The 25583-nt window shown below is 40.0% G+C and overlaps 1 protein-coding gene across 3 annotated transcripts in view; it reads right to left on the bottom strand.

Annotated features, from left to right (window-relative positions):
* NCKAP5 (NCK associated protein 5) overlaps positions 1-25583 on the bottom strand; it is a 671283-nt gene that overhangs the window by 172087 nt on the left and 473613 nt on the right. For all 3 annotated transcript variants that reach the window (XR_011201523.1, XM_069224677.1, XM_069224678.1), the window contains exon 8: positions 21485-21604. Coding sequence is in view for 2 of the 3 variants with exons in the window: in XM_069224677.1 (XP_069080778.1) it covers positions 21485-21604 (120 nt within the window). In the remaining variant the exon portion in view is untranslated. The remainder of the gene's footprint in view (positions 1-21484; positions 21605-25583) is intronic.

Raw genomic sequence — 25583 nt, 5'->3', positions numbered from 1 at the left:
TGAAGGACAGGGAGAGGTGGTCTGTAAGGAGAGGAAGACTGAATGTATTCAATTTTTACTGATAAGTTTCTATGTTTATACTATATAACATATTTTCAATGTACAAACTCAGTCCTGAATTTTTGGATGATCTGTACAGCACCTGATATATGAAAATGTAAAAAGGGGAACTGAAAATAATACCTAAACATTTGACTGTTACATCAAACATATTTGAGAGACTGTACAGACAGTGGTGCTAAGGAAAATTTGACCTCACACAAAATTTTGGTTTCTGAGCCTGACAGTAGCATTCAGGTTCAAGAACATCGCAAAGTTTGCCTTACACCTCATCTGTCATAACACCCTTTGACAGCCTCCTCTCTTTAACCCTTGTCTACATATTCAATATCTGCACCTCTCCTATACCTGGTCTCTCTTATTTATCATCCTCGCCTATCCCAACTCTCTCACATTCCCATTTTTCACACCACCCTCTCCCCAAAACCTCTCCTAACTCTTCCTTAATCACCTTCATAGGTCTGATCATCTTCTCTCAAACGTCCCAATCTCATTCTTATCCTACTTTCTCACCATCTTTTGTCCCTTATCTACCGCTCAGCGAAGTGCTACTCTCTCAAACCCAATCTTCATTATCCTCTCTCATGTCTAACCTTAAGCACTTTTCCTTTTCATACCCTGCCCACTCACACAATTCTTTTTGATATCCTCCTCTATCACTTTGTCTATGTACCAGTCTCCTCTTCCATACCCTTCTTTCCCTCACTTTATCTTCTGTTACATTCTCCTCTTTCATACATGCATGTTCTCTCTCACAGATACTTACCCTATTATATACTCTTTTTTGTCTTACAAACTCCTCTTTTTCTAATACCCAAATCTCCTAATAAACCTAAACCAGTCACACTACCATTAGAGGCACCCGCACCTACAGACCACCAGGAGCATGCCCCATCTTCTGCAACACTATCCTAGACTTTATTGACCCACTAGTCATTGACTCCAAGCACAACATCTTCCTCGGTGACCTCAACTCCACCAACCTCCTGGAAAACATGAGCAACATCGGCCTCACTCAACTGGTCACCAACCTCAAAAATAACGCAGGACATATGCCTGACCCAATCTTCATCGCCAGCAAGAGTCATGAACAGTCATGTCATCGAACTCACCTAGACCGACCATGCCATCATCCACTTCACCATCCTAAGCTCCCCAAGCACCTCCACCAAGCCGCTGAGCTCCTCCCACTACAGTTGAAACAAAGTGACAGAGACCCAATGGAAGGACACCCTAAACACCACCCAATACGACTTCGCAACTAGCCTGGGACAGGCTGTCCAGAATTTCTCCACTTGGATGTCCAGCTACGCTGACTGTGTCACCCCTATCAAGCCCGCCAAGACTAGCAGATAAACCAAAAAAAACAGATGGTATACCCCGTAGCTCAGAACAATGAAACACAAGTGCAAAAAAAGATGTTATGTGCCTATGAGGAGGGCATCTGGCGAATTGAAGCAGGCTTTCATCAGGACAGACAATAAACTCATAAAACACAAAATGAAAAATAGGAAGTGAAATACTGGTACACCTAAATACAGCATGGTTGTAGATGTGAGTGTTGTGAATTATCTGTCTGGTTCTGCTCTGTATTTACCATTAGACACCAGAAAATATAAGAGGCTGATTAGGCTTTAATGTGATGGAAATGTGTTCTACTCAATTAATGTAGCTGAAATGTCAGGTTGTGTAACAAAATGAAGACAGCTCAGCCTGTGGCAGGATCTGTTTTTTTTCGTTTTTGAAGAATACATTTTTGTCAGAATAGTAGCAGGATTTCATAATGGTGCCTCATAACATTTCTTCTTATATTTGAAGCACGTCTCACAGATACATGATTTGAAAAAATGTTGTTGACAGGCTGGATGACACTGCAATAAACACAGGTATTGTAAATCTGTAAATTACACTCAGTATGGAGATACTAAATTTACAACTATCGTCTGATCACTGTATGCGTTTCTGGGCAACCACACAATGAACATGTCCAAGGCAATTGTAGCCACTGACATAGCCTGTAAAATGGATAATATTGAATATTTAGAGTCAAACGGCAGCAAGTAAAAGAACTCTTGTAATTTTTTGGAATATGCATTGAAATTAGGTTATCATGATTTGCTTGATAAAAATCCATACTGGTTTTTATTTGCTGTATTTTTTAATTGGAATTAATGACTTTCCTCATAGATGGTGAAGTTCAAGATTGGTCATTGTAATCTCTTTCAACTTGACTGCCACATCAAGTCTTTTTGAGTCCCATAAACTATATATGTGCAGGGATTTCTCCGAAACATCCTTGTGTGGCTTTGCTAGTTCTCTGCATAAGCGAAGATGCAGATGGTAGATGTAGAAGAATGTAGTTTTCATACAATCTGTGAATGCCTTTCCATGTCACCAATCATCCAATTCTCCCTTCTGGTGCATGATTAAATGCCCTGAAGCAGAAAAGTGCAGCTGGTTCATGAAGAGTCACAAGCCAATGGAGCAGACATTGTCACCTGAAATTGAGGCCTAAAGAAGACAGCTTGGTTTCTATCTATAGTATGCTGCCCTTAGTTGAACATATTTATTTTGCAATGCTTCACTTGTGTCTCACAAAATAGCTTTTCTTCCCTAGCATCTGAATAATATCTAATGAGAAGTATCACAATGAAGTTCTCAGCTTTTCAAACGATATTCCTTTTCAATCACATACACTGAATGAACTTGCCACTGGGCTCCCATCTGTGATGATGCTAACTTAAATTAATTCATGGTCACGAGTTCTACATTTCCTGGCACTTCTAAATCTGTTATTGTTTCAGACTTTTTTTTAATTATGTGCTCCGAAGTTGCATTCTACAACATGCTTTTTTAATGCTACTATAGTAACATAAATCAACAGACCTTGGCCTTCCCTTATTTGAATCTCTAAAACTCACCCATTTCAAATATCTCATATTATCTTTGCACCAAACTCTCTGTAAGCCACTGTGATGTGACTTTTCACATTTCTGTAGATGTAAAAGTTTCAATGTGGTTGTTTGATAAGATGAAGAAAACTTAAATTACGTTTTTCCAAATTAAAAAAATAGGCTAGTCATATCAGTTGTTTCTAATGTCCAAATAATCAATTTAAAAAATCCAATACTAAATCCAGTTCTGGTTTTATCCCAAAATATGCATTGTTAGATACAAAGGAGCTGGTTGTCAGACACAGTGCTTGATCTGGATTATATGCTCGACAGCCATGCGAGAGCGAAAGTCATCACGTGTGTGTTTTCTGATACAAATATCGCAACATTGACCAAATATTTGCCTTAGCACAGCATGCCTCAACATGTGTGAAACCCACAGCTCAATATACGAAACACAGAACCTGATATACAAAGCTCTTATGTGGTTGCAAAACATACACTTTACAAATTTTCAGGTTTGCAATCACAAAAGAGCACTTTTCTGTGTACTAAACACAATTTATGAGTTGTAGAAGCCTCACACAATTGGTTATAAAATCTAATGAAAATCACAGTTAGGACAGAGCATAAAAGGGTTGTCCCCTCCGAACTGCGAGTTGCAATGGCATTTATCAATGATTTCTGAGCACAATTGCAGTTGCAAACCGTTGATCAGTTACTGACATCTCAAAGAAGTAGTATCTGATTCATAAAGATGAAAGTGTCCATTTGGGACACTGTTCCCTTTATGAATTTTCTTCGCAGCATAGGGGGAAGTAGGGAGTGCTGAAGTGGACCACTGCTTGATCGCCCGGCACCCAGTGATCAATTTCAAAAGCAGCACTGGTGCCTTTAAAGAACACAACCATGGGGTGGATGTTTGCTGTTCCTTGCCTTTTACTATCCCTGTGTTTGTAGCCAACTGTAGAAGGGTGCAAATAGCAACCTGGCTAATGTTCTTTAGATGGGTCATTAGCTGGGTCATTCTGCAACACCTTGTGCCTGAAGATTTTGTGATGTGACCTGTGAGTACATAAATTGCATTGCAAAATCCAAGAGAGGTCACAGATAGTCAGTGCACAATCAGTGACTACTATGTGTTACGCTTCTCTGGGCACATCAGGCCCTTGGGCACATATTAGCATGTGCAACTGGAAAAAAAAAAATCACAGGAAGGTAAGAACTGGCATCATCACCCTGAAGAGCCATTAAAACAACACATGATTTGTCATCCACTGTACCTGAACACAATGGAGCATATTTTTCAAGAGTTTTGTATCACTGCTGCTCCACACAAGGGGGCACAGAACGATCAAAAATCTATAATGAGAGTTATCAAACCACACATTGCCACACTGTGTGGCCCTGCGTGGCATGGTAAATCTGGAGTGATACAAAGCAGCGCAGGTCACTGCCTTGTGTTACTCTGCTCCAGGGAAGTGTTCCATGGAGTTTGAAGCATTCCCAGATTTACCAATGGTGCTAAATCTGGGAATGCCTCAGATGCTACGGTTTCCCAGAGGAAGTGTAACAAAGAGAAATATCTTTATGTCTCCTTGTTTTTTCCCTTTCTACCTGGGCTGCATTCTGCAGTGCACATAGAAAGAGGTTTGTTTTTGTTCAGAAAGGTGTTACTTCCAGCACAAAAACAATCCTGCCTGTGATGCAGGCACCCTTGCTTCCTAGCGCAAGCGGTCTGAGTTGGGGATAGGCAGCGTGGGCAGAGAGCAGGAATGCGCCATATCTTGAAATATATGGCGCCTTCCTGCCCTCTCCCTTTCAAACAACACAGCACAGCAAAGTATCTTGCTGTGCTGCGTAAAATAATGAGAAATATGGCCCCATGATTTAAGCTCATGATTAGTACGGCAATATGCATATCAAACCAAACCACTGTTCAAAAATGTTCAAATCTCAGGTTACTTCTTCCTTACTCTGTAATTTTTGCTGTTAAAACACACACATTTTATGTTACGAACAAAATTAACATTTGCGCATATTATAACTTGGGGAAAGTGCTTTATAAAATGCTGTCAGAAAAATGAGGCCCTAAGACGCTGCATCATGATTTATTTACCAATAATTTTTGTAAAGATATATGTTTTTCTTCCTTTAGAAAATAAGTGACCCCACTCAATAGTTTTCTAGTCTTGTGCGCAATTTCTGCTGCATTTGCACATTCAGTTCATCCCGTGCACAAAATGTGCATCTTAGGGCCAGGCAATAGGTTCCACCATGACTCCGGAAGTCGTTACGCAGGATCTCTTGAAGGAAAGACGCAATGCGGATAAGACAAAATGTATCTTACTTGTATCGTAGATTCCTACTCACTAACATAGCCGTCATCAGTGCAGCAGGTGAAGTTCAACCTGAATCCAGGGGCGTTAAGTGACCATCGCACACAATTACGGCTTTACTACCTAAAGGGGGTGGTGAGTGCTGTGTTGTATTATGTATTGTTTCTCTTTTAATTGCTTAGGGCAAAACATAATAAACATATTTCAAAAAATGTATACAATTCCATAAACTGATAAAGCCAGACCAACAGCATCTTCCAATTGCTGCATTTCCAGCTTAATTTCGGAAGATTAGACAGAGTCGTTCGTTAAGAAAATATCATAGAGTGGATCCGATTCTCAAGCATTGTTTCCTAACCTGTGTTACACAGAACAAGAAAATCAACATATTTTGCAAGTGTCTTAATTCTCCATGAGATCTGCATGCACGTAATATGGACGCAGCTACATGAATTGGCTTATTCAGGCACACACCCCAATGGCTCAACGTTTGAGCGGGGTATCTCATTAGAATAAGGAACTGAACTGGGAAGCAAAGGTAAAGAAGGAGAGCAAAGAGGCATACAAGGGGGGAAGGAGAATACAGAGAGCGAGAGAGTGAGAATTGAACTAAGAGGAAAAGAGGATTCGGTTTGGAGAAGGACACATGTCGTTGTTTGCACTCCCATCAGAGATTAGGGTGCTGATGCTGCAGACGTCTGATGTCAGGAGGATCCCATCACTCCACCTACATGGTTCATGGGGGCCAATGCATAACAGAGCAGTAGGAACGTTTCAGCAGGTTCGTGATGCTTGGTGAGCAGGAGTGAAACTGCTGACAGCATCTCTGCCTGCCACTTGGCCTTGCACCTGCGAGCTCTTTGTATTCATGAAGAGGACCCTGTGGGGCTCAGAATTCGCATCTGCACATGGGCATGATGCAAACATGCATGCCCAGCTTCGGAAGTCAAGACCACTCCGCTTAGTTTACTCATGACCACAGACAACATCCACTTTTCTGAAAGTCATCTCATCTGGATGGAAGGCGATGTATGCTGGGGGTTAAAGTGTGCTTCCCTAGATGTCTCAGCAGTCCCTGCGTAGGATGACTTCAAAGAGGGTGCTTACAACACCTTTCCAGACAGTAGCTTCAAGTTATTTAGCCTTCCAAGAGATGGGCAGGACACTTCATCCCTAGCACCGCAAAAGAAGGGCGCCCTTCTATCCACGACTCTAGTGACTGTTACAAAGTTAATAAAAAAGGACATGATGTGATTGTAATAATAATATGACCTTGCACAGTCTATTTCCTGATAACAGATTCCCACTGTGCTTTTCAATTACAGCACTCCGGAAACGTCCTGTGAAAAGTGGAGGGTGACAGAAGCTATACAGAAATTGCTTTTTGTATTATGATTTAATTTTACTGTGATTATCACAACCACGAAATAGCAGATGGACTAAAACCGGCAGAGGGCAAGCAGCTTTCCAAGGTCAGAAGGAGGGCCCGTAAGCCGGACAAAAAATTAAAGTCACAGACATCTGACATAAATCAAGACTCTCTCATCATATGATAAGGCATCTGGGCAACAGTGAGATACAGGATGAGGCAAACTGGAAGCCGAGGGCACGTGTATGTGCAAACCGATAAAAACAGCATACTCGCCAATGTAAGATTCATATAAGTAAGGTATTTCATGTGATTGCATTATGCACTATAAGAACCTTATCAATCTTGCCACATTCTTTTTAAGGATATATGCCAGCGTATCAACAATGGTTACAAAGGCATTCCATCACTCCGACTGCACTCTTAAACTTACTTGATCATTGCTTTAGCCTGAACTGATCGCAACCTGACAGATTTCCTATTCTACACCTCAGCCTAACAATCTGGTTGTAGCCATATCGAGGTCATGGCAACTCGTTGTGTCATGTAGATATAAAAGTTTTGTTGATGTGATTGGGTGAACTCTGTTTCAAGTGGGGTTCCCCAAGTGGATATTTTCCTTGGAGGGACCCGGGGAGTTTCCAAATGTGGTCATAAGTTTAGCTACCAGTGAGTGTTCCTCTCCTTCTCTTGATATTGCTCAAAGCGCCAATAGAGAAAACTTTCTTCAGGAAAAGTTTTCATTCCAACGGTTGCATTGTAGCTTCTCATCTGAAAGGTATCACATTTAATTTGATGAATGTACATTAAAGAAATCACAGCTGCCTTTAATAGACCTGAATAATTTGCATTTACCTCTGAAAACAAAATGATCTCTCATAGCATTTAAAACAGTTAAGGTCACAAACACTGCTACAGTACCTAAAAGGAGACACATTCAAGGGGCAATCAAATTACTTTACGTTTGGCCCACAGGACTGTCCCAATCCACATGTGCCACTGAACCTGCCTCCATTCCCATCATACAGAGGCAGGCAGTGCAAAGAAGCCACAGGGCTGAAATGTGTTTTCATGCGGCTACCATCATTCGAGGAGTTGCAAGAGGAAAGAAAGCCTGTTGACGATCAGATGCAGATTGACTACTGTCAACTTGTAAGGTAGTTTTCTATTTTTGTTTTAAAAAAAAGAAAAAAAAGGTGACCTGGGGAGATCGATTATGGTGTTACAGTGGCTTGGTGTGGGAAAGGGGTAGCCTAGAAACCCTCATAGGTTACAAGCAGCGCTCCACAAAACAACCTTACATTACATTACATGGAACGACAGTCTCTTTAAGAAAGCTAAGCAGTGCTGTAAACAAGTATCAATTGGTCTTACAGTAGAGTGGAAGATAATTGACAGATCATGCCATTTGTTAAACAGAAATGACTCACAGCTATTCTCTTTTAGGTGTAAACAAAAAGAAGGAAAAATGGTTTTAAAAAAAGCCATTTCCTGAGGAAAAATTATGACTCAGCTTTAAATGTAGATAGCAATGACCATATAGGTACAATCAAACAATCTGGATGTTTACGATTTAAAAAACCGTGTGCTGGCCACTTATAAATGGAATTCCTGACCGCAGCTATGATCAAACATGCCCACCATCTATTGAACTTTCTTTTAATACCTCTACAGTTTCAAGTTTGAAGGTTGCTAACATGATCGGGGTGCCCCATTACCACAACAACTGACAGCAATGTTTGACAATACAGAGGACAGCCAAGGGAAGGACCAGATGGGATGCCATTGTACCTGGTAGACTGGTAGTCATGATGGGCAAACGTTCTATGCTCAAACTTAGAGATGTTTGTGGTGACCGTAAAACTAAAGGCACTGATGATGCAGTTTAATGACACCAATTTGCAGCATGGTAAAATAAGCAATAAAACCGACCATAAAATAATCTCTCTTCCAAATGTGTCTGGCCAACAGTCCCTCAAAGATTGTTATGTAATTAGGTCTACTGCCTGAAGACGACATTGTTTTTCCTAAACAGTGCTCAGGACTCGGCTTTCAATTAGTCTTTATTTCACACATACTCATTTATGCATAGCTCTGCTAAGGGAAACAAATCATAACATGCCTTGTTGTGGATTAAAATAGCATAGAAGGGGAATTACTCTAAATTCTCCTATCCAAACATGATGACATTAAATTATGTACGATAATACTAAATATGAGGCTCCAAGCTACTGAAAGATTCGCACAGTGCTGGACAAGCGGGAGAAGGGTGGTTGTACCTGGTGTGTTAAAACTTTTAATATAAGGACCTTCTGCAGGCATTGGCTTTAGAAAAGGTATTTTCACTCAAAATGGAGGCATCTAATTTGTCGGTGTCTTATTGGAAAGAATAGCTTATGTTTCTTGTTGTTATGATTTACACAAATACAAGAATGTAAAGATATTAGAAAAAAAGGTTTGAGATAGATTATTTGATTCTGATACATGTGGACAGTCAGTGATTCTGGGAGTCGATATCCCTAATGATTAGAATACCATAAAAATAAACACTCGATAAACAAAGAACAGTGACTGTAGTCAACAATACCGGGGACCATCCTTTACGCTTCAATAAAACATGTTATTTATATTTAATGGAAGAACGAACAAAAGTCACCTTTTTACTGCATCTCAATGTTTACAAATCTCCAAATTCAACATTTTAGAAAAGTGATTATTTTTTGGTGGGGCTGAGGGAAGTGGCGGATGTAAGGTACAGTGAAATTATGGCTCATTTAGATTTCTACTGCACTACAACCCATGCCACACAATGACGAAGGACTTTGTGACAGAACTGTCTGTCAGATCTCTGTGGAGGGCAAGAGGTGGTCGTGGGCATACTTCATATACCTTTTTGTAGATGCACTATCATTCTCAGATAAGAAAGCACATCCTTAACACCCTCGAGCGCAGCCAGAGATGGCGAGCCTCTGCAGTTAAAATGAAAGAAGGATCTGTACTACATTTTGTCTTGCAAATGCCGTTCTTGCATGTCTGAGCACAGGCAGTTCAATGCTCTATCTGCAGGAACAAATCATTAAGTAATCTTCGTGCCTCTCTTCTGGTCATCATCTCCTCTTGACTTTCTCAAGCACAAACATTTTTTTCAAAATTTAACACAAATGAAAAAGGGCAGGAAATCGAAGCCTGTTTGATCCTGACATTAACACATTTCTTCAACAGAAGAACTCATATCGCTTCATTATTTACAAAAGGAACAAAAGTCTGTTCCTTTTAACACTATATCAAAAACATTTTCTCCAAGTCTACTAGAACATAGGAATGTTCCAGGCATCTCACCACTAAAAAACGTTTCAAATGCATTGAAATATAATTACACAGTAAATACACAAAAGACAACGTCTTGTTATCTGCACTGCTCACAAATCTGGCCCCTCCCTGCATGGGCTGCAGAAAGGTATCAGAAATAGATTTGCAGGGCCTCATCTATGTTGCCAAATGCACGCCCACCCTTAGAGTGAGAACACATTTGAAATAGGAAATAGGAAATTTGTACTGGGTTATGGCCCTATGCAAAAGAGAAAGTATCATGCTCATATGCATATTCATTATACGTGAAGCACACACATAGGCATAGTTTGCACCTGTGTTACTCACTCCAGGTAAACATGTGCGCCTTATAGAATCACAACTTGGTAGTGACCTCCAAATACCAATTTGGTATGCAATATGTCAATGTTTCACAGCTTAAGCCAGTCATAAAACACTGAACAGATAGCAACTTCCATGTTTGTAAGTTAGGTCCAATTAAGTTCTGCTCTCGAATTTTACGTATTGACTTATTAATGTATAGGTTAGTTAATAAAATTCTTTACTGGTCTTAAACAAATATTGGTCACAATTGTGTACATCTGGCCCATAGTTCTTTAAGCTAAATCCACAGAAAATAAAATCACTGTTTAACCAATTAAAACTTGAATCGAAAGGACACTGGCAGACAGCGCACACACAATATTTCAGTGAACACACTGTCATTCTATCATTCACTTCAACCACCAGTTATTGAGCTGAGATTGGTGAGAGATAAGCAGAGAGAATGATTTTTGTTTCCCAGAAATTGGTGGAGAAAGGGCAACCTTTAGTGGAGTTACAAATCTGTTTTCAATGAAAGGGAAGAAAGAAGATGCCAAAATGCACACCACCATACATGAAATTTCAAGATCATTAATTTTTGGTCATCCAGCAACACAAACCACCATGAAATGCCTAATATTCTCATAAACACCAATACGAAAGTCTGCGACCATTTCACAAAATCCACAGAACGTTTGTTCCAGATGTGAAATTCCTAAACTGCAGATTTACATGTTTCACGTTTTGCAGGAACTTTTTCCCAGAACTGCAAGAAGTAATGTTTAGGGCAAGAAGCATTTATTACTTGTGCAGTGTGTCTTGGAGAGACATTTACCCACCAAAATAGCCTGTGGTGAAAAGCGTGGATGACTTAATTTATACTAAGTGGTGAACGCATCAGATCTGGCTCATGTGTTCAGATCTAGTAACCACACATCAAACCTGTGGAAAATAAATTCTCTTTAGACACGACGCATGAGCTACAGAAGCTAAGCACATGACCTCTATTTCAAAATTCTTACTTTGCTTTTGTACAATGTCTCTGGCTGCACGATTTGAAAACTTCACACGCAGAAATAATGGATTATGCTATTATCCAAGTAAATGGGAAATAACTGATGGGCAGAGAAGGTTGCCATACTTCTGAAAATACTTTCCCCTGGTGGTGTTGAGGTCAAACAATACAACCTGAATGGGTCTCATTTTTTATTTCTGCTGCAGCTTAGAACATGACATTACCAATTACACGTATAGTTTTACACTGCCTCTACAGTTTGACATTGTTGTATCTGTTTGATGATAGGAAATTCTGATCTGTTTTAAGTCTGAAAATATTTCATTCTGGGAAGAAGCCATACACTTGGAAATTCTTCAGCTTTAAAAAATGAGGTTTATTTGCACAAAGTAAATGTTACGCAGAATTACAATATTCCTATGACAAATATTAAGGACATACAGGGCCAGATTTAGAGCTTGGTGGACAGGTCACCTCAAAAACAAACTTGACAAAATACTCAGTCGGCAAACATTTCAGACCACCCATCTAACTTAGAAAGCAGTGGCTTTCCATCAGTAGGGCCCCCATTGGTTCCATCAACAGGATGCCTACTCCGAGGGCAAGGTTGAGTACTGGCTATCAGAATAAACGCATCACACTGCCTACCCTAATTATGGCTGACAGTCTGGGGTTCATTAGTTATTTACTGACATTGGCGTCCGCCAAACCTTTGCTGGGCAGAAGGTGATCTCTAAATATGGTAGTTCCCTTTCCATCAAGGTAGTGGCTGTAATGTCTGCACAACTCTAACAGACAGAGCACATACTATCATACCTAAAAGAAGGCCAAAGGAAACATGTTAGTCACTATGAAGAGTAGCAATGTACATAATCCTGTCGATTTGATCACACCATTAAAAAAATTTAATTTACAAAAACATTCTTCTTCCCAGTAACAATGCCTGTGGATCATTGATAATTGACAGTCCAACACCTACATGGTGAGATATACAAATACGCTGCCATTCATGCCTGCGTCTACGCTTAGGCATACATATTTGAAAATATTACATGCTTGTGTTACTTCTCATTTATGTGTTTCCTTTCATTTTTAATACTGTGAGTATTTGTTATACCTAATTAACTCATTTATGTTTTTGTATTCCTATTTTTGTACATGTCTTCAATAAAAAAACGAATCATAAAAATTAATTGGGTTTTCATGAATCCAGTGATACCAGCATTTCCTGGTGAATCTAAAGCCAGCATTTCTAGTACAGATTTTTAACAAATAACCGAAATATCATTAAGTTCAACATTTTTCTTTCAAGCTCATTGGCATCATGATGTCGTACAATGACAGGTTAAGCTGAATATGCAGGAATTCATTGATCTGTGGGTCATTATATACCCTACGCAATTTCTGCCTTATCCAGCCGTTATTTATTATGGACAAGTAATACACTTGAAGTCCTGCTATACATTTCTTATAAAAATGAAAACGATATTTCAGAACTTAACTGGCAATGTGGTAAAGAACACCTACACGGTTTTGCTAACACTGATCTTAATTATATTTTATTAAAATGTTCCTTCCCATTTGCTTTCAAAGGGGAATGGGCATTTGCAATGTAGCTTTCATTAAAATGCAATTCTTTCAACTCCGTTTAAAAGTATTATGTAACTGGAATATTATTGCTCCTTTTTCAGATTATTTTACAATGCATATTGATTTTAAAGAACTTAAAAACAGAATTGCCCTGCTTGAACGCATTGAGCTAAGCACGAATCCTCCAGATGTTCGAGAGATTCAGGGGGTTATTCTAACTTTGGAGGAGGTGTTAATCCGTCCCAAAAGTGACGGAAAAGTGACGGATTTACCACCAGCCGTATTACGAGTCCATTATATCCTATGGAACTCGTAATACGGCTGGTGGTATATCCGTCACTTTACCGTCACTTTTGGGACGGATTAACACTCCTCCAAAGTTAGAATAACCCCCTCAGTATTCTAAGAGCTAAGGCAAATATTGTAATTTTAGTTTGTTCAATCCTAATCACAGAGCGGTGCTAAAAGTTCTTTGAAAACAAAGTATTAGCAGCTCATGATCACTGAGTTACAGCAGTCAGTCTGTCTTAGAACAGGACAAGGGAGGCAGCTTTTGTTAATTTCCCCCATTCATTAGTTAAGTACTCACACCTTTTTTTAACACAAGTGTAGATTATGGTGAAGGCTGCACTGGGTATTTGTTGGTTGGGTTTAATTAGTGGCCTTTACCTAAGGAAAGAAAAAAATAATATAATATGTAATACTGTTTAAAATACACCACAGCGTTACCTTAAATATGTCAGATAATCGTTTAGTATGAATGCAGTGTGAGGGGACAGTAGACAGTCTTTATGCTCTCAGGAGAACATAGTGGTAGCCCCCTTTCTTGAAAGGCCCCAGTTTTTTTAGTTCTTATTTTTGTTTAAACCGTCTACTGAATCATATTAGGTATCCCACTGCACCCCAAATTATGGTGGTTTTGCAAACGAAACCGGACTGGCATGTGTAATTAGAAATGGAATGAAAGTTAAGACAAAAAGCTGCCATTCAGTGACAATCCCTTTTAGCATACAACATGATAAAAGACTAGTGTAGTTTATCAACCACACAGCATGGTGGCACAATTTGGATTGTTATTACAGAGTCTATTTTAAGGCAATCAAATTTAAATTTCGTTACAGTCATAATCAGTTTGGTTATTCAACTCACTTGTTTTCTTCTAACCGACATCATCCTCAATCAAATATGGGTAAACACCACACACCTAAATTGATCGCAGTGACTGCAGTCCCACGTAAAAGACCAACATACCAGAACTTTCAACTCTACCTTTGGTGACTAAATTAGGTAAGATTACTTATGTTAAAGGCTGGTAAAAATTTACAAACTGAACCACATGTACAGCCAAAGTCCGTCCTCGAACAAACCATCATTTTGATACTTTAATTATATGAGTCAATGATCCAGAATTATTTGATATGGCTGCTGCAAATTTGGACAGCGCCTAGCCATTTTTCAATGCTTCTGGTAAAAAGTGCACCATAAGCTCTGAATCTTTCAGATGATTCTTAAAATCTCATTGTTATTCTTAAAGTTCCTGCAATGTAATGACTGATGCATTAGTGACACTGAGGTTGGATCTTAAAAAGCCCTCATTTTGATCTTTTTATCTAAGCTGTTGATCATCAGCAAGAAGTACAAAATGTAGTCGCTTAGTGTGGGGGAAAATGTACCACTTATGGAGGCAGTGTCTGGTTTATTTTACACTTGTACTTCATCGCATGGGCCGAATCCTAACCAACTAAGCAGTCTATTGAAAAGAACAGCCTTAATCCCTTTTCAAAAGTCTATTTCTGGCAGACTTTCGACGTTTTCAAGGAAGCAGTTCTAAAACTAAATTCTACAACTTGTCACATATAGCATTCACCAATGAAGACGCATCTCCAAGTAGTAACAATCTCATTCACTTACAAATCACAATTTAGAAATAATTTCCATATTACCTACAAAAACGTCTATCAGAACTCCATACTGCTTCGTAGACGTAAAAGTGTCCCTTAAGTCGGCATACCTCCAAGCACAAATTTCCAATGCTCTTATGATTTAACAATTTGTTTAGAAATTCTCTGATGACATGTCAACACTCACGTTTAGCTCTGCTGCACATTACAGTCTTCTGTTTAATAAACGTTTTGCCTATGCTTTTCTGATTCTTAACCACTCTGCATTTTGTTTGTCACATTGTATATTATATATAGTGACATTATACGAGTCAGGTTTTGTTCCCAAATCTTGTTTGTCTTTTCATGATCAAATTCAATCAGTTAATCATATGTACTACATTCAGACATATAATATCAAGCACATTTCACCTTTCCTGCATTTTGTATCTACTAAATCTCGTATACAAAGTATTGTTCTATATTCTTTATATTGGTGTATGCTAGTCTTTAGCTCACATCAGTTGTTAATAGTTAATTAACCTGTATTCTTTCAATTCCAGTTAAAATTAAAATATTGCCTTTATTTAAATTAATGTATTTATTTGCCTAGTCTGCTTGCTGGACACCAAATAGTGTGTAATTTTCTATCAGCATCTTAGCCTTGATTCCTGTTTTCAGCATCCCTGCACCCATTTCAGTTTAATTTATTTTCACTTTTAGCCCCTACATTTTGGAAATCCAATGCAGCTAACTCAACTCTGTTAAAAAATAGCTTTACTGTGTTCAAAATTAGTTCAAAGACTACTTGATTACATCTCTTCCACTCCCTTGAATTTGTCATTATTTTTGTGTATGAATGTAATTATCTAATGTGCTTAAATTATTTTCTATGCCCAATTGCTTTAAGCAATGGTGCTGCTCAAATTCTATAAAATAAATATCGCTAGGTTTGACCCTAAAGGCAGATGTTTTATCTAAACTATAAGCTGATGTAAGCTAAACACAATTGGCCACTGAATACTTGCGTATAATCACCTCCATAGATCCTTCCAGGGCTTTGTGGGATAAATTCTGCTCGTCACTCCACAGTGATTGAAGTCTTATTTGCACATGACAAGGCACACTCTCTAATGGACATGACAGCCACCCCAACAACTATAAAATCTTACTAATCTAACCCTGTTATTTATTAGAGAGCTTCAAGACTTTTTTTAGCCTGGCCATGATTCCGCTCTGTAAACTTCAAATCTGAGCAACTTTTCTCAATTGGTAACTGACAACAATCCAAATGCATAATGTATTTGTTAGAAATGGGGTCTCTAGTTGGCACAGATATACACCCTTGCCCAATTAGGGGCCGCAATCCTAGTCAGGATAAGTCACAACACAATCGAAATTATCCTGTGCCCACACCATCTGGTAGCTTGGCACTGAGCAATCAGGCTTTATGTAGAAGGCAAGGTGTAAAGTATTTGTGCAATAAATCATACAGCAACACAGTGAAAACACCACAAAGGTACACCATGCAGTTTTAGAAAAATAGATCATATTTATCTGAATAAAATAAGATCAAAACAACAAAGATCCAATAAGCACAAGTTGAAATATCACTTTTAAAAGGTTTAAAAGAGTCTCAAACCTTAGAAACAAACAGATGTCTCTTTGTTATACACAGTACCTGGTATGCATAAAAAATTATGATGCACGGAGACTGCAGAGAAGGAAATGCGTGGAAAAATAAGGTTTTGCATTGAATTTTCCGACTCAGCACAGACAATGTGTTGTTTCTTTCCATACTGTAAGGGGTTTGTGTAGTTTTTCGGTGCGCAGTCTTGGTTCCTCACTGCCATGCGGGGGTATTTTGACACCCAGGGACGATGCGTTGAAAATCCATGAGGCGCTGTAAGAAGGCACAGGTGCTGTGTCGATCCAGTAGGCAATGCATTGAATTTTCCATCGCAATTCAGGCTTTGCATCAATTTCTGTCAATTTTCTACGCACAAGGAGTTTCTTGAAGAGATGAAGTCTTTGTTGGTCCTGAGACTTCAGAAACAGGAGGCAAGCTCAAACCAAGCCCTTGGAGAGCACCTTTTGCGAATGCAGAGTCCTTCCAGCATAGTCAGAGGCCAGCAGGACAGCAGGGCAACAGCAGGGCAGCATTCCTTCTCAGCAAAGCAGTCCAGATGAGTCCTTTGGGCAGCCAGGCAGCTCCTCTGACAGGGTGCAGGTGTAGGTCCAGAAGTGTCTGAGTTGGAGGGGTCAGAGACCCAGTTTATATACCCAACAATGCCTTTGAAGGGGTGGAGACTTCAAAGAGTGGTTTTGAAGTGCACAAGTTCCCCTTTCAGCCTAGGCTTGTCTGCCAGGGCTCCAGTGGGGGGTTATCAGTCTATTGTGGGAGGGCAGGCCACTGGCCTTTGAAATGTAAGGGTCAGGCCCTCCACCCTTCCAGCCCAGGAAGACCCACTCAGTATGCAGATGAATGCAGATGTGACTGAGTGTCCTGTGTTTGTGGTTGTCTGGATGAAATGCACAAGGGAGCTGTTAACCAACACAGACCAGACATAGATTGGAGACAGGCTGTAAGGTACAGATGGTTTTAAGTTCAAAGGAATGCTCACTTTCTAAAAGTGGCATTTTTAAAACAGTAATATTAAATCCAACCTCACCAATAAGCAGGATTTTTTAATTACTATTCTGCCCATACTAAATATGACCTGGTTACCCCATTCAGATCAGAATCTACCACTCAAAAAAGATATCAGGGCAGTCATAATGCTAGTCTAACAAACAAGCAGGCCTCACAGTAGTGGAAAACTAATTAAGGAGTGTTCCACTACTGGGACATATAAAACACATGTACATGCCCTGCCTTTTAACTAAATAGCACCCTGCCCTATGAGTTACCTAGGACCTACCTTAGGGGTGAAATTTATGTAGAAAAAGGGGAGTTTAAGGCCTGGCAAGTACTTGTAAATGTCAAGTCGAAGTGGCAGTAAAGCTGCACACCCAGGCCCTGCAATTGCAGGCCTGAGACATGGTTAAGGGGCTACTTATATGGGTGGCACAATCTGTGATGCAGGTCCACTGGTAGCATTTAATTTACAGGCCCTGGGCACATGTAGTTCATTTTACTAGGGACTTGTAAGTAAATCAAATATGCCAATTGGGGATGAACCAATGCTACCATGTTTAAGGGAGAGAGGATATGCACTTTAGCATTGGTTAGCAGTGGTAAAGTGTCCAGAGTCCTAAAACCAGAAAAAACAGTGTCAGAAAAGTGGAGGGAGGCAGGCAAAAAGTTGAGGGATGACCACCATAAGGCTGACAGGTCCAACAGTTTTTAATAGGGGAATTGCGCACAGCAGAATATAGACATATATCTTATTAGACCTACCATTATCATCTACCTTATGAAGCACTGACTCCTAGATATTTTGTGTGACCTCAGAGGAACTGGGTTTGAGGGTACATCGTTGAGCTGGCTTCTCTGCTTTCTGACTGACGGCCCAAATGTAGTTGCTTTCCATTTATTCTTATCACAGTTGTCTCTAATTTAATGTGTGCCAAGCAGCCTCCAGTCACCTATTCATACAAAACTCTCATCAACTAACTTGTAGGTCATGTATTCTTCTATGTTCTGTCTTCTATTGAAATAACTTTTAAAATAAATATTTTAATAGCAATAGTCATGAAAGTATTAAACCTTTAAGTAATATAGGATATAGTCTGCAGTGTTTTGTACCATGGAAGTGTCACGTCAAACTTGTAAAACATCACTGTTTGTGCTTCTAGAACATGGAAACGTTGCCACAAATATAGGCTCATGTTTTACTTTTTTTTTTAAATAATAAAAACAGGTTTGCTCCATTTTGTACTTCACAATAGGTATCTATAAAGATTCAAAACCAGAGCCCCTGATGCAGAAGGTGTGCTTCAGGTCCACACATGAAAATTCTCCAATCACTTCCAGTACTAGCACATTGCTGTATCACAAAGAGTACTGCAATGCACCTACTGAAACACTGAAAGTGTAAGTATCTTTGAAGCAGCCACACATGCTGTGCTGGATGTTCAATTATTTACACTGAGTTATTCATGCAAATGTTTAAGTCTCCTTTGCCCAGAAGTATTTTCCCAATGAGGAACATGTGCTGCAGCAGAATAAACCCAGAAGGAGATGCAGACCAACTAGGTTGTCATTTAGAAGCATGTCACTTAACGTCTGGTGACATTTTCATTGATGCAGAGCTAGAGGCAACCCTTTCTGGCTATCTGACAGGGAAAAACACAGCAATAATTCAGTCTGTTAGGGAAGCCAGAGAACATGCTAAAAGGCCAGAGGACACCCTTTCACTAGTTCACTGTTAAGAGGCAAGACAGGTTCATTTCGGCATTGTCACTTATCATGATAGCAGATAAAGTGGACCACCAGACTGATCACAGGCTGAAACTGGTAGATCAGGAACATCTTGGTGAACAGCGGGTACCAAGCAATGAGACAATAAAAGAGAGAAAGAATTCAGTTAAGAATTCACGGTAGCAGGTATGATCAGACTAAAGGATGCACCAGAAGAAAAGGTGTCTTCTAATAAATGAAGGAAATGCTTTTAAATGGCTGCCAGAAAACTATATTTATCAAAGAAAGCATGGGCAAATTTGGACTTGAAGTCGTATTGTTTTATGATATGAACAGGCATTGACCTAGGGCTTACACCGTTAGGGATGCTGAGAAGAGAAACAGGGGCAGAAAAAGACAGGGGCAGAAAACTGTGGTGGGAAGAATAACCCACACAGAGTTTAAGAACAGGAATACTGAAATCATATACATAAATCATCAATCGAACAATAATACTGAATATGGAAACTTAAGAAAGACCCACAGACGTACATACATCAAGCATACTGATAGAACAGAACATTTCTACAGAATTATTGGTCTCAGTCCAAAAGACACAGAAACACCTAATGGTATTGTGGCACATAGATGTATTTTAAATAAGGGCAGACATTGACCAATAAGGACCAGCACATGTTGGGCATAGGAAGTATTTAGTACATGCGAATGATCTGATAGACAGGCTCTACAGAAGGGACTGCACGCTTAGAAGTGAAGACCGAAACTCAGTTAAAGTTCAGAAATTCTAGGAATCTCCATCTATTTACCGAATGCTCAAATTCTATGAACCTTCATGGAAAATCAGAAAGGGCAACAACAGCTGAGTTTGAAAGAGGCAGGCAGACCAATGGGGTCCACATTGAAAGCAGTAGTCAGTAATGCTATAGACTATAGAACAAGTGCTTCCCTGGACATTTAGGGAACTATACAAGCCACAGGAGTAGTCAGGATCCAAAGCCAAGACAGACTTTTATGGAACAATTTACAATGCTGGTGACAAAAGATAAAACACTGGCAGCTGATGGAAGACAAACCTATATAAGACCCCCCAGCTGATGCCCCAACACAGACCAGCGATGATTGCTTAATTTCCATCCTTAAAACTAGAGCCTAACAAATTGCAAATGCAACAGTCAAAGAACCATAAAAACTACACTGTCGCAAAAAAGTACCCACACAGCATCACTGTAGAGCTACAGATATCTTTTGGTCTCGAATGGCCTCCTTTCCTGCTCTCAACCCCAGGAGAGCATAGAGATACCAGAATGTAACAGTCAAATGTAAGCACATCCTAGAATGAATATGAACGGAATTTCTTCAGAAAAGCAAGTCGAAGAACCCAGGTGAATATGATGTGTTTCAAACAAGTTTTACACAAAAGGTCAAACTGACGGTTAACTTAAAAGGTTGCAAGGCTTTGCCTCAGAGTCACAGGTAGCTCAATGACGCTATACACATGGGCGGAGCATTCTTTGTGCAGGTCCGCATTACTTCAGTGCACCCCCGTCCACCAACCTGCAGTACAGTCTCTGTAATACATACAGCGCGCTAAAAGATGGCTGATGAGCAAAATACCATTTTCTTCAAAATGCAGTAAAAAAAAACACCGTGGATTTCGGTAATAACGACTATATTCTATTTAATAAAAACTAATTCGAAAAATTTGCATCAAGACATTTTGATTTCCACTGTTGCCAAATATCTTATTTTCAGAACAAACTGTCTCCCTGGGGGCTTTAAGTGTGTTTCCAGATAGCTGAACTGCATATTAGACACAATCTGTTGCCATCTGCGAGTGACAGGTTTGTGAACGACCTTGGGATGTGTTCTTAGAATAATACGCATCGCTGTTCCTTACTGTACAGTATCCTAAAATACACTCAGGTGAAACGTACATGAAAGGGATAGTTACATTCATGTAGTCTTGAGCCCACTGGTGCCTAATTTCGTGCACTCCATGACGAGCTTTGGAAACCTGACAACTCTCATTCAACTAGGAGACACCTTGGACGCAAAACACCGATCCATCATTCCAACACAATGACAAGTCCCCGTGATGTGTCAGAAAGGTTCTCCTATCTCTATTGTGGAACATAATAGTGATTTTATTAGTGCTTAAAAATAGAAGCACTGCACCCAGCGAATTGTTCCACTTGTAGAACCGGATAATGTAATGCATAGTTGAACATGCAATCTCATCTCTAATGCGTCCCCTTCACAACGGGTAGCGCAGGCGCAGAAACACGCCTGCGTGCATTAGGCAGCACAAAGATACATTCTTACAGGCATCTCCAATGCTTACCTGGAGGAGCTTGTCTGATGCAGGCCGCACTCTCTGCTGGAAGAGCACACTCAGTGACTGATTCTGCTCTTCCAAATCTACCACTCTTGTTTTCAATTTGAGGCATTCCTCCCGTAGATCCTACAGGTATAAACGGAAAAACGCATAAATAGATATGAAGAAGAACGATAGCAACTGGAATGTTTTAATTAAAAGTGGCTGGCTATTGCAAAAGTAAAAACGAAGTTATTTTAACATATTATTTGTTAATATTCTCATATTTGTGCATTTGAGTAGCACTCTGCTAAGTCAGTGGAGTATACTAATGGAAACAGACAAAACATGCTCGCACACAGGAAAAATGGACACCCACTTGCACACGAACATCTGTACACCCACATACACACACATGCACGAGTGCTCGAATACACACATGCATGTACATGAGTGAAAGGATGCACACAGATATGCAATAACACTCAAGCACAAATAAACACTTACAAAACACAGAAGGGCACACATGCACGCAATCAAGAATACACACACGCATGCTTATGTTCTATTTTTTATCCTCCAAATTAAAGAGAATTAAGAAAACTATGAGTAATATAAGGGGAGAGTTAGGGAAATGTATTTCTTTGCCACACTGTAATCTCATTCAAAAGTCAGAAAAAGTGGTCAAACTATCTATGAATAATTGTTACTCAAGTCATCAATCATCAGTGATTAGAGTGTGGTAGTGAGGTGTTTAAACGCCTGCACAGGATTCTGGATGGTAGGACTCAAACACATTTATGCCAGCATTTTTTTTATTGGTCTCTTATTTCTCGGCATTAAATTGCACACTACACGATATTAGAATTATATGAAACAGCATAGTATACCTTTTATTTAGGTCAGTGATAATTCAAAAAGGAACAACAGCTTTTACGGCAGACAAAATCAAACCGTACTCACACAAATGTGTCCACTAACTGCTGACAGTTTCAATTACCACTGATATAAAGTGTTTGTGCCCACTTCCCATTCTCCCCTTGCTGCTCTAGTGAAAGCCACTGAACATTGCTCTGTGGTCTGAGTCGAGGAAAAAAGGCTCCTTGATCAGACCACCGACATAGAGGAGATTTACCTACACACGGAATAAATTACAGATTGAGTTTCTTGACATCACTTCACCTTTTGCATTTGATACTGTAGTTTAAAAAAAAGCACATTACTTAATTGGTGACAGGCAAAAAGAAGCAAGAAGTAGAATAACTGTTCCGGGGCTTCCATTCATGGTGAATACAGGAAACAGTGGCCCCTGAAGGAACTGAGGTGCACTTGGCCTCATTCCCAAAACCTGTGGATTAACTTAGTGTAGCTCATTGCTGATTTTGCCACAAAAAATAGGATTTATCAATCCTCAAATGCTGATTCACTTAATCTGAATCAGCATAAATTTCTCACTCTAAATTCAAATTACTACTTTTGACAGCTCACCAATATTGCAGATTGTCCCAATGGAGTACATTAATGCTTCTAGAGATGGGAATGCATAACCACTGGGAATCTGATTAAGATCCAAAAACTGTAACTTAATGGGTATACGCAAATGTTGCCAATGCCTTTTCACACCATTTTCACACATACATGCTAAGAATTGCTAGAGTAAGTGTGGAAATTGGACTGCTTGAAGTCTAAAAACATAGTACACGAGCATAGGAAATTGGATTACTGGTTGAGGGGTAAAACCCTCCTCACGAAGAACAACAATTCTTGTCCAGGTGCACAATAAGCAAACCCCACATTAACCTCTTCTCAAACCCTCTGGTAGCTTGGCACAAAAACAGCCAAGCTTAACTAAGTGTAGGCACGCATTACTTCAGATGTCGATGCTGCACCGTGAAGTGCAGATCCCTCATTGCAAGACTTCATTGGCAGTTACTGTGGCATCAAGAGTCAGGTTCACCAGAGCTTCATGTTTGCAGGCAGCGTGGGTGGCAAGATCTCGGCGTGAACAGGCAAGTTCGTGGTTATGAAGAGTCCAAAACGTCAGAATTTCTCCTTTTCTTGGTGAGTGACCTAGACTGATGCCACACGAAGGATCCAGGACCTGAGAGACACCTCTTGTGGATCAAGAACTCACTGTAGCAGAGGCCAACTCAATCAGGTCTTGATGGAGATCCAGTTACAGGTCCAGGCTGCAGGTCTGCTGGGCAGAAGCAGGGAGGCCTCTAGTGATTGTTATGTCCCTGTAGCTCAGAACAAGAGGTCAGTCAGCTGACCCTTGGAGTCACTTCATTCCGGGATAAACGGTGCAGGCCCTTTTTTCCTTCTCAGCAAGCAGGGTAGCAGACAGCAGGGCTAAGAGTGAAGGGCAGAGGGGTAGCAGTGCTTCTGACAGCAGAGAAGCACAGCAGCACAGCAGCACACCAGCACAGCAAGCCTTCATCTGTAGTAGCCACAGGACCAGAGGTGCAATGAAGAGCTGGGTCTGAGGGTCCACTATTTATCCTTGAGGCCTGCTTTGAAGTAGGTGTAGTTTCTAGAGGGTTCAACCCCCAAAGATGCTTGAAATGTATTCCCTCCCTGCCCTGGCCCCAACTTGTCTGGGGGCACAAAACACTAGTGTCAAATCCTTTGTGCGTGCGCCAAGGTAGAGTCATTGTGGTGTGCAGGGGTCGTAGGTGACAGCTTCAACCCTATCAAGTTACAGATGGCTCATCCTGCCAACACCTATTCCCCTTAGTCTCACTGTATGAGAGTAATAACACAAAGACCAACTGTCATGAGGCCCAGAATACAGGCTGCAGGCACCAAATGGTTAGGACACAAAAATGGCAGCATTCTACAAGAGGTATTTTTAGAATTGGGACTTAAAATCCAACTTTACCTTTAAAGAGGACTTTACTTTACAATTCTTTAGAGACCAAACTCAACATTCCCACTTGCTCAGGATGGAAAGCTATCACTTATCAAATGTAATAATGTGACCCAATGTTATCCTGTGGGAGAAGTAGTCCTTGCTGCAGTGAAAAATGAACTTGGAATTTTTTCACTATCAGGCATGTAAAAGTTAAAAGTACAGGTCCAACTTTTTAAATACACCGCACCTAGCCCTATGGGGTGTTTAGGGCCTATCCTAGGGGTGAATTATATGTATTTAAAAGAAAGGTTTGGGGCACGCAAAAGGCTTAGTTTGCTAGGTTGTAATGGCAGGCTAAAACACCACAAAAAGACTGCAATGGCAGGCCTGTGACATTCTTAAAAGACTACCTAAGGGGGTGGCACAATGAGTGCTGTGGCCCCATTAGTAGCATTTAAGTTACAGGCCCTGTGTACATGTAATACCACTTTACTAGGGATTTACAAGTAAATGAAATTTCCCAGTTAGGTGTGAGCCAATTGTATGACATTTAAGGGGGGCCGCACAAGCACCTTAGCTCTTGGTTTGCAGTAGTAAAATGTGAAGAGTCCTAAAAGTCAACAAAAACTGATTCAGAAAACAGTAGGGAAAAGGCAAAAAGTTGGCGATGATCTTGCAGAAAGGACCAAGTTCAACAATGAGCTTCATGAAACACATGGCAAAAAAAACGTTCAGACTTGCATTTAACTGCGCCCCAGCAAGGACAATTGTGAGTGCAGAACATCAGAGGTTTCTACTCAAATCCAATTGGACCCTAACTTTTCGAGTCTTTCACAAACGAGTTGTGAAAAGCCAGTGCTCTGAAATTATTGAAAGGTGACGTGCGGCACTTTATAAAACTTCCACATAAAAATGTACATGCAGGTACGCCAAGACTTTCTTCACATAGGTAAACACTTTCCATGTTGAGAAAAGTAGATAAAGAGGAGCAAATTCAAATTTTCACCAAAAATACTCCGGGGATTTTGAACAATTTTCAGGGATAATTGCTGAGGAGAACACCTGGAAACATATGACTTGTATATATTTCTGATACATGCTCTTTGTGTTTCAGTGATTGCTAAATCACACAAAAATGCATGCAACTTTCTCTTTTTTAATCAGTGTTTCCATTCATTTCATAATCACAGTAATAATCTTGAATGCACATTGGATATTCGCCAGAGATACTCTGTCATTCTTCACGAATTTCTCAAAGCATCAGATTTTCTC

The sequence above is a fragment of the Pleurodeles waltl genome, chromosome 3_1 (assembly GCF_031143425.1).
Source record: "Pleurodeles waltl isolate 20211129_DDA chromosome 3_1, aPleWal1.hap1.20221129, whole genome shotgun sequence".
NCBI classification, from domain to species: Eukaryota; Metazoa; Chordata; class Amphibia; order Caudata; family Salamandridae; genus Pleurodeles; species Pleurodeles waltl.
The sequence above is the reverse complement of the archived record's forward strand: the minus strand, read 5'-3'. Positions and strand labels throughout refer to the sequence as shown.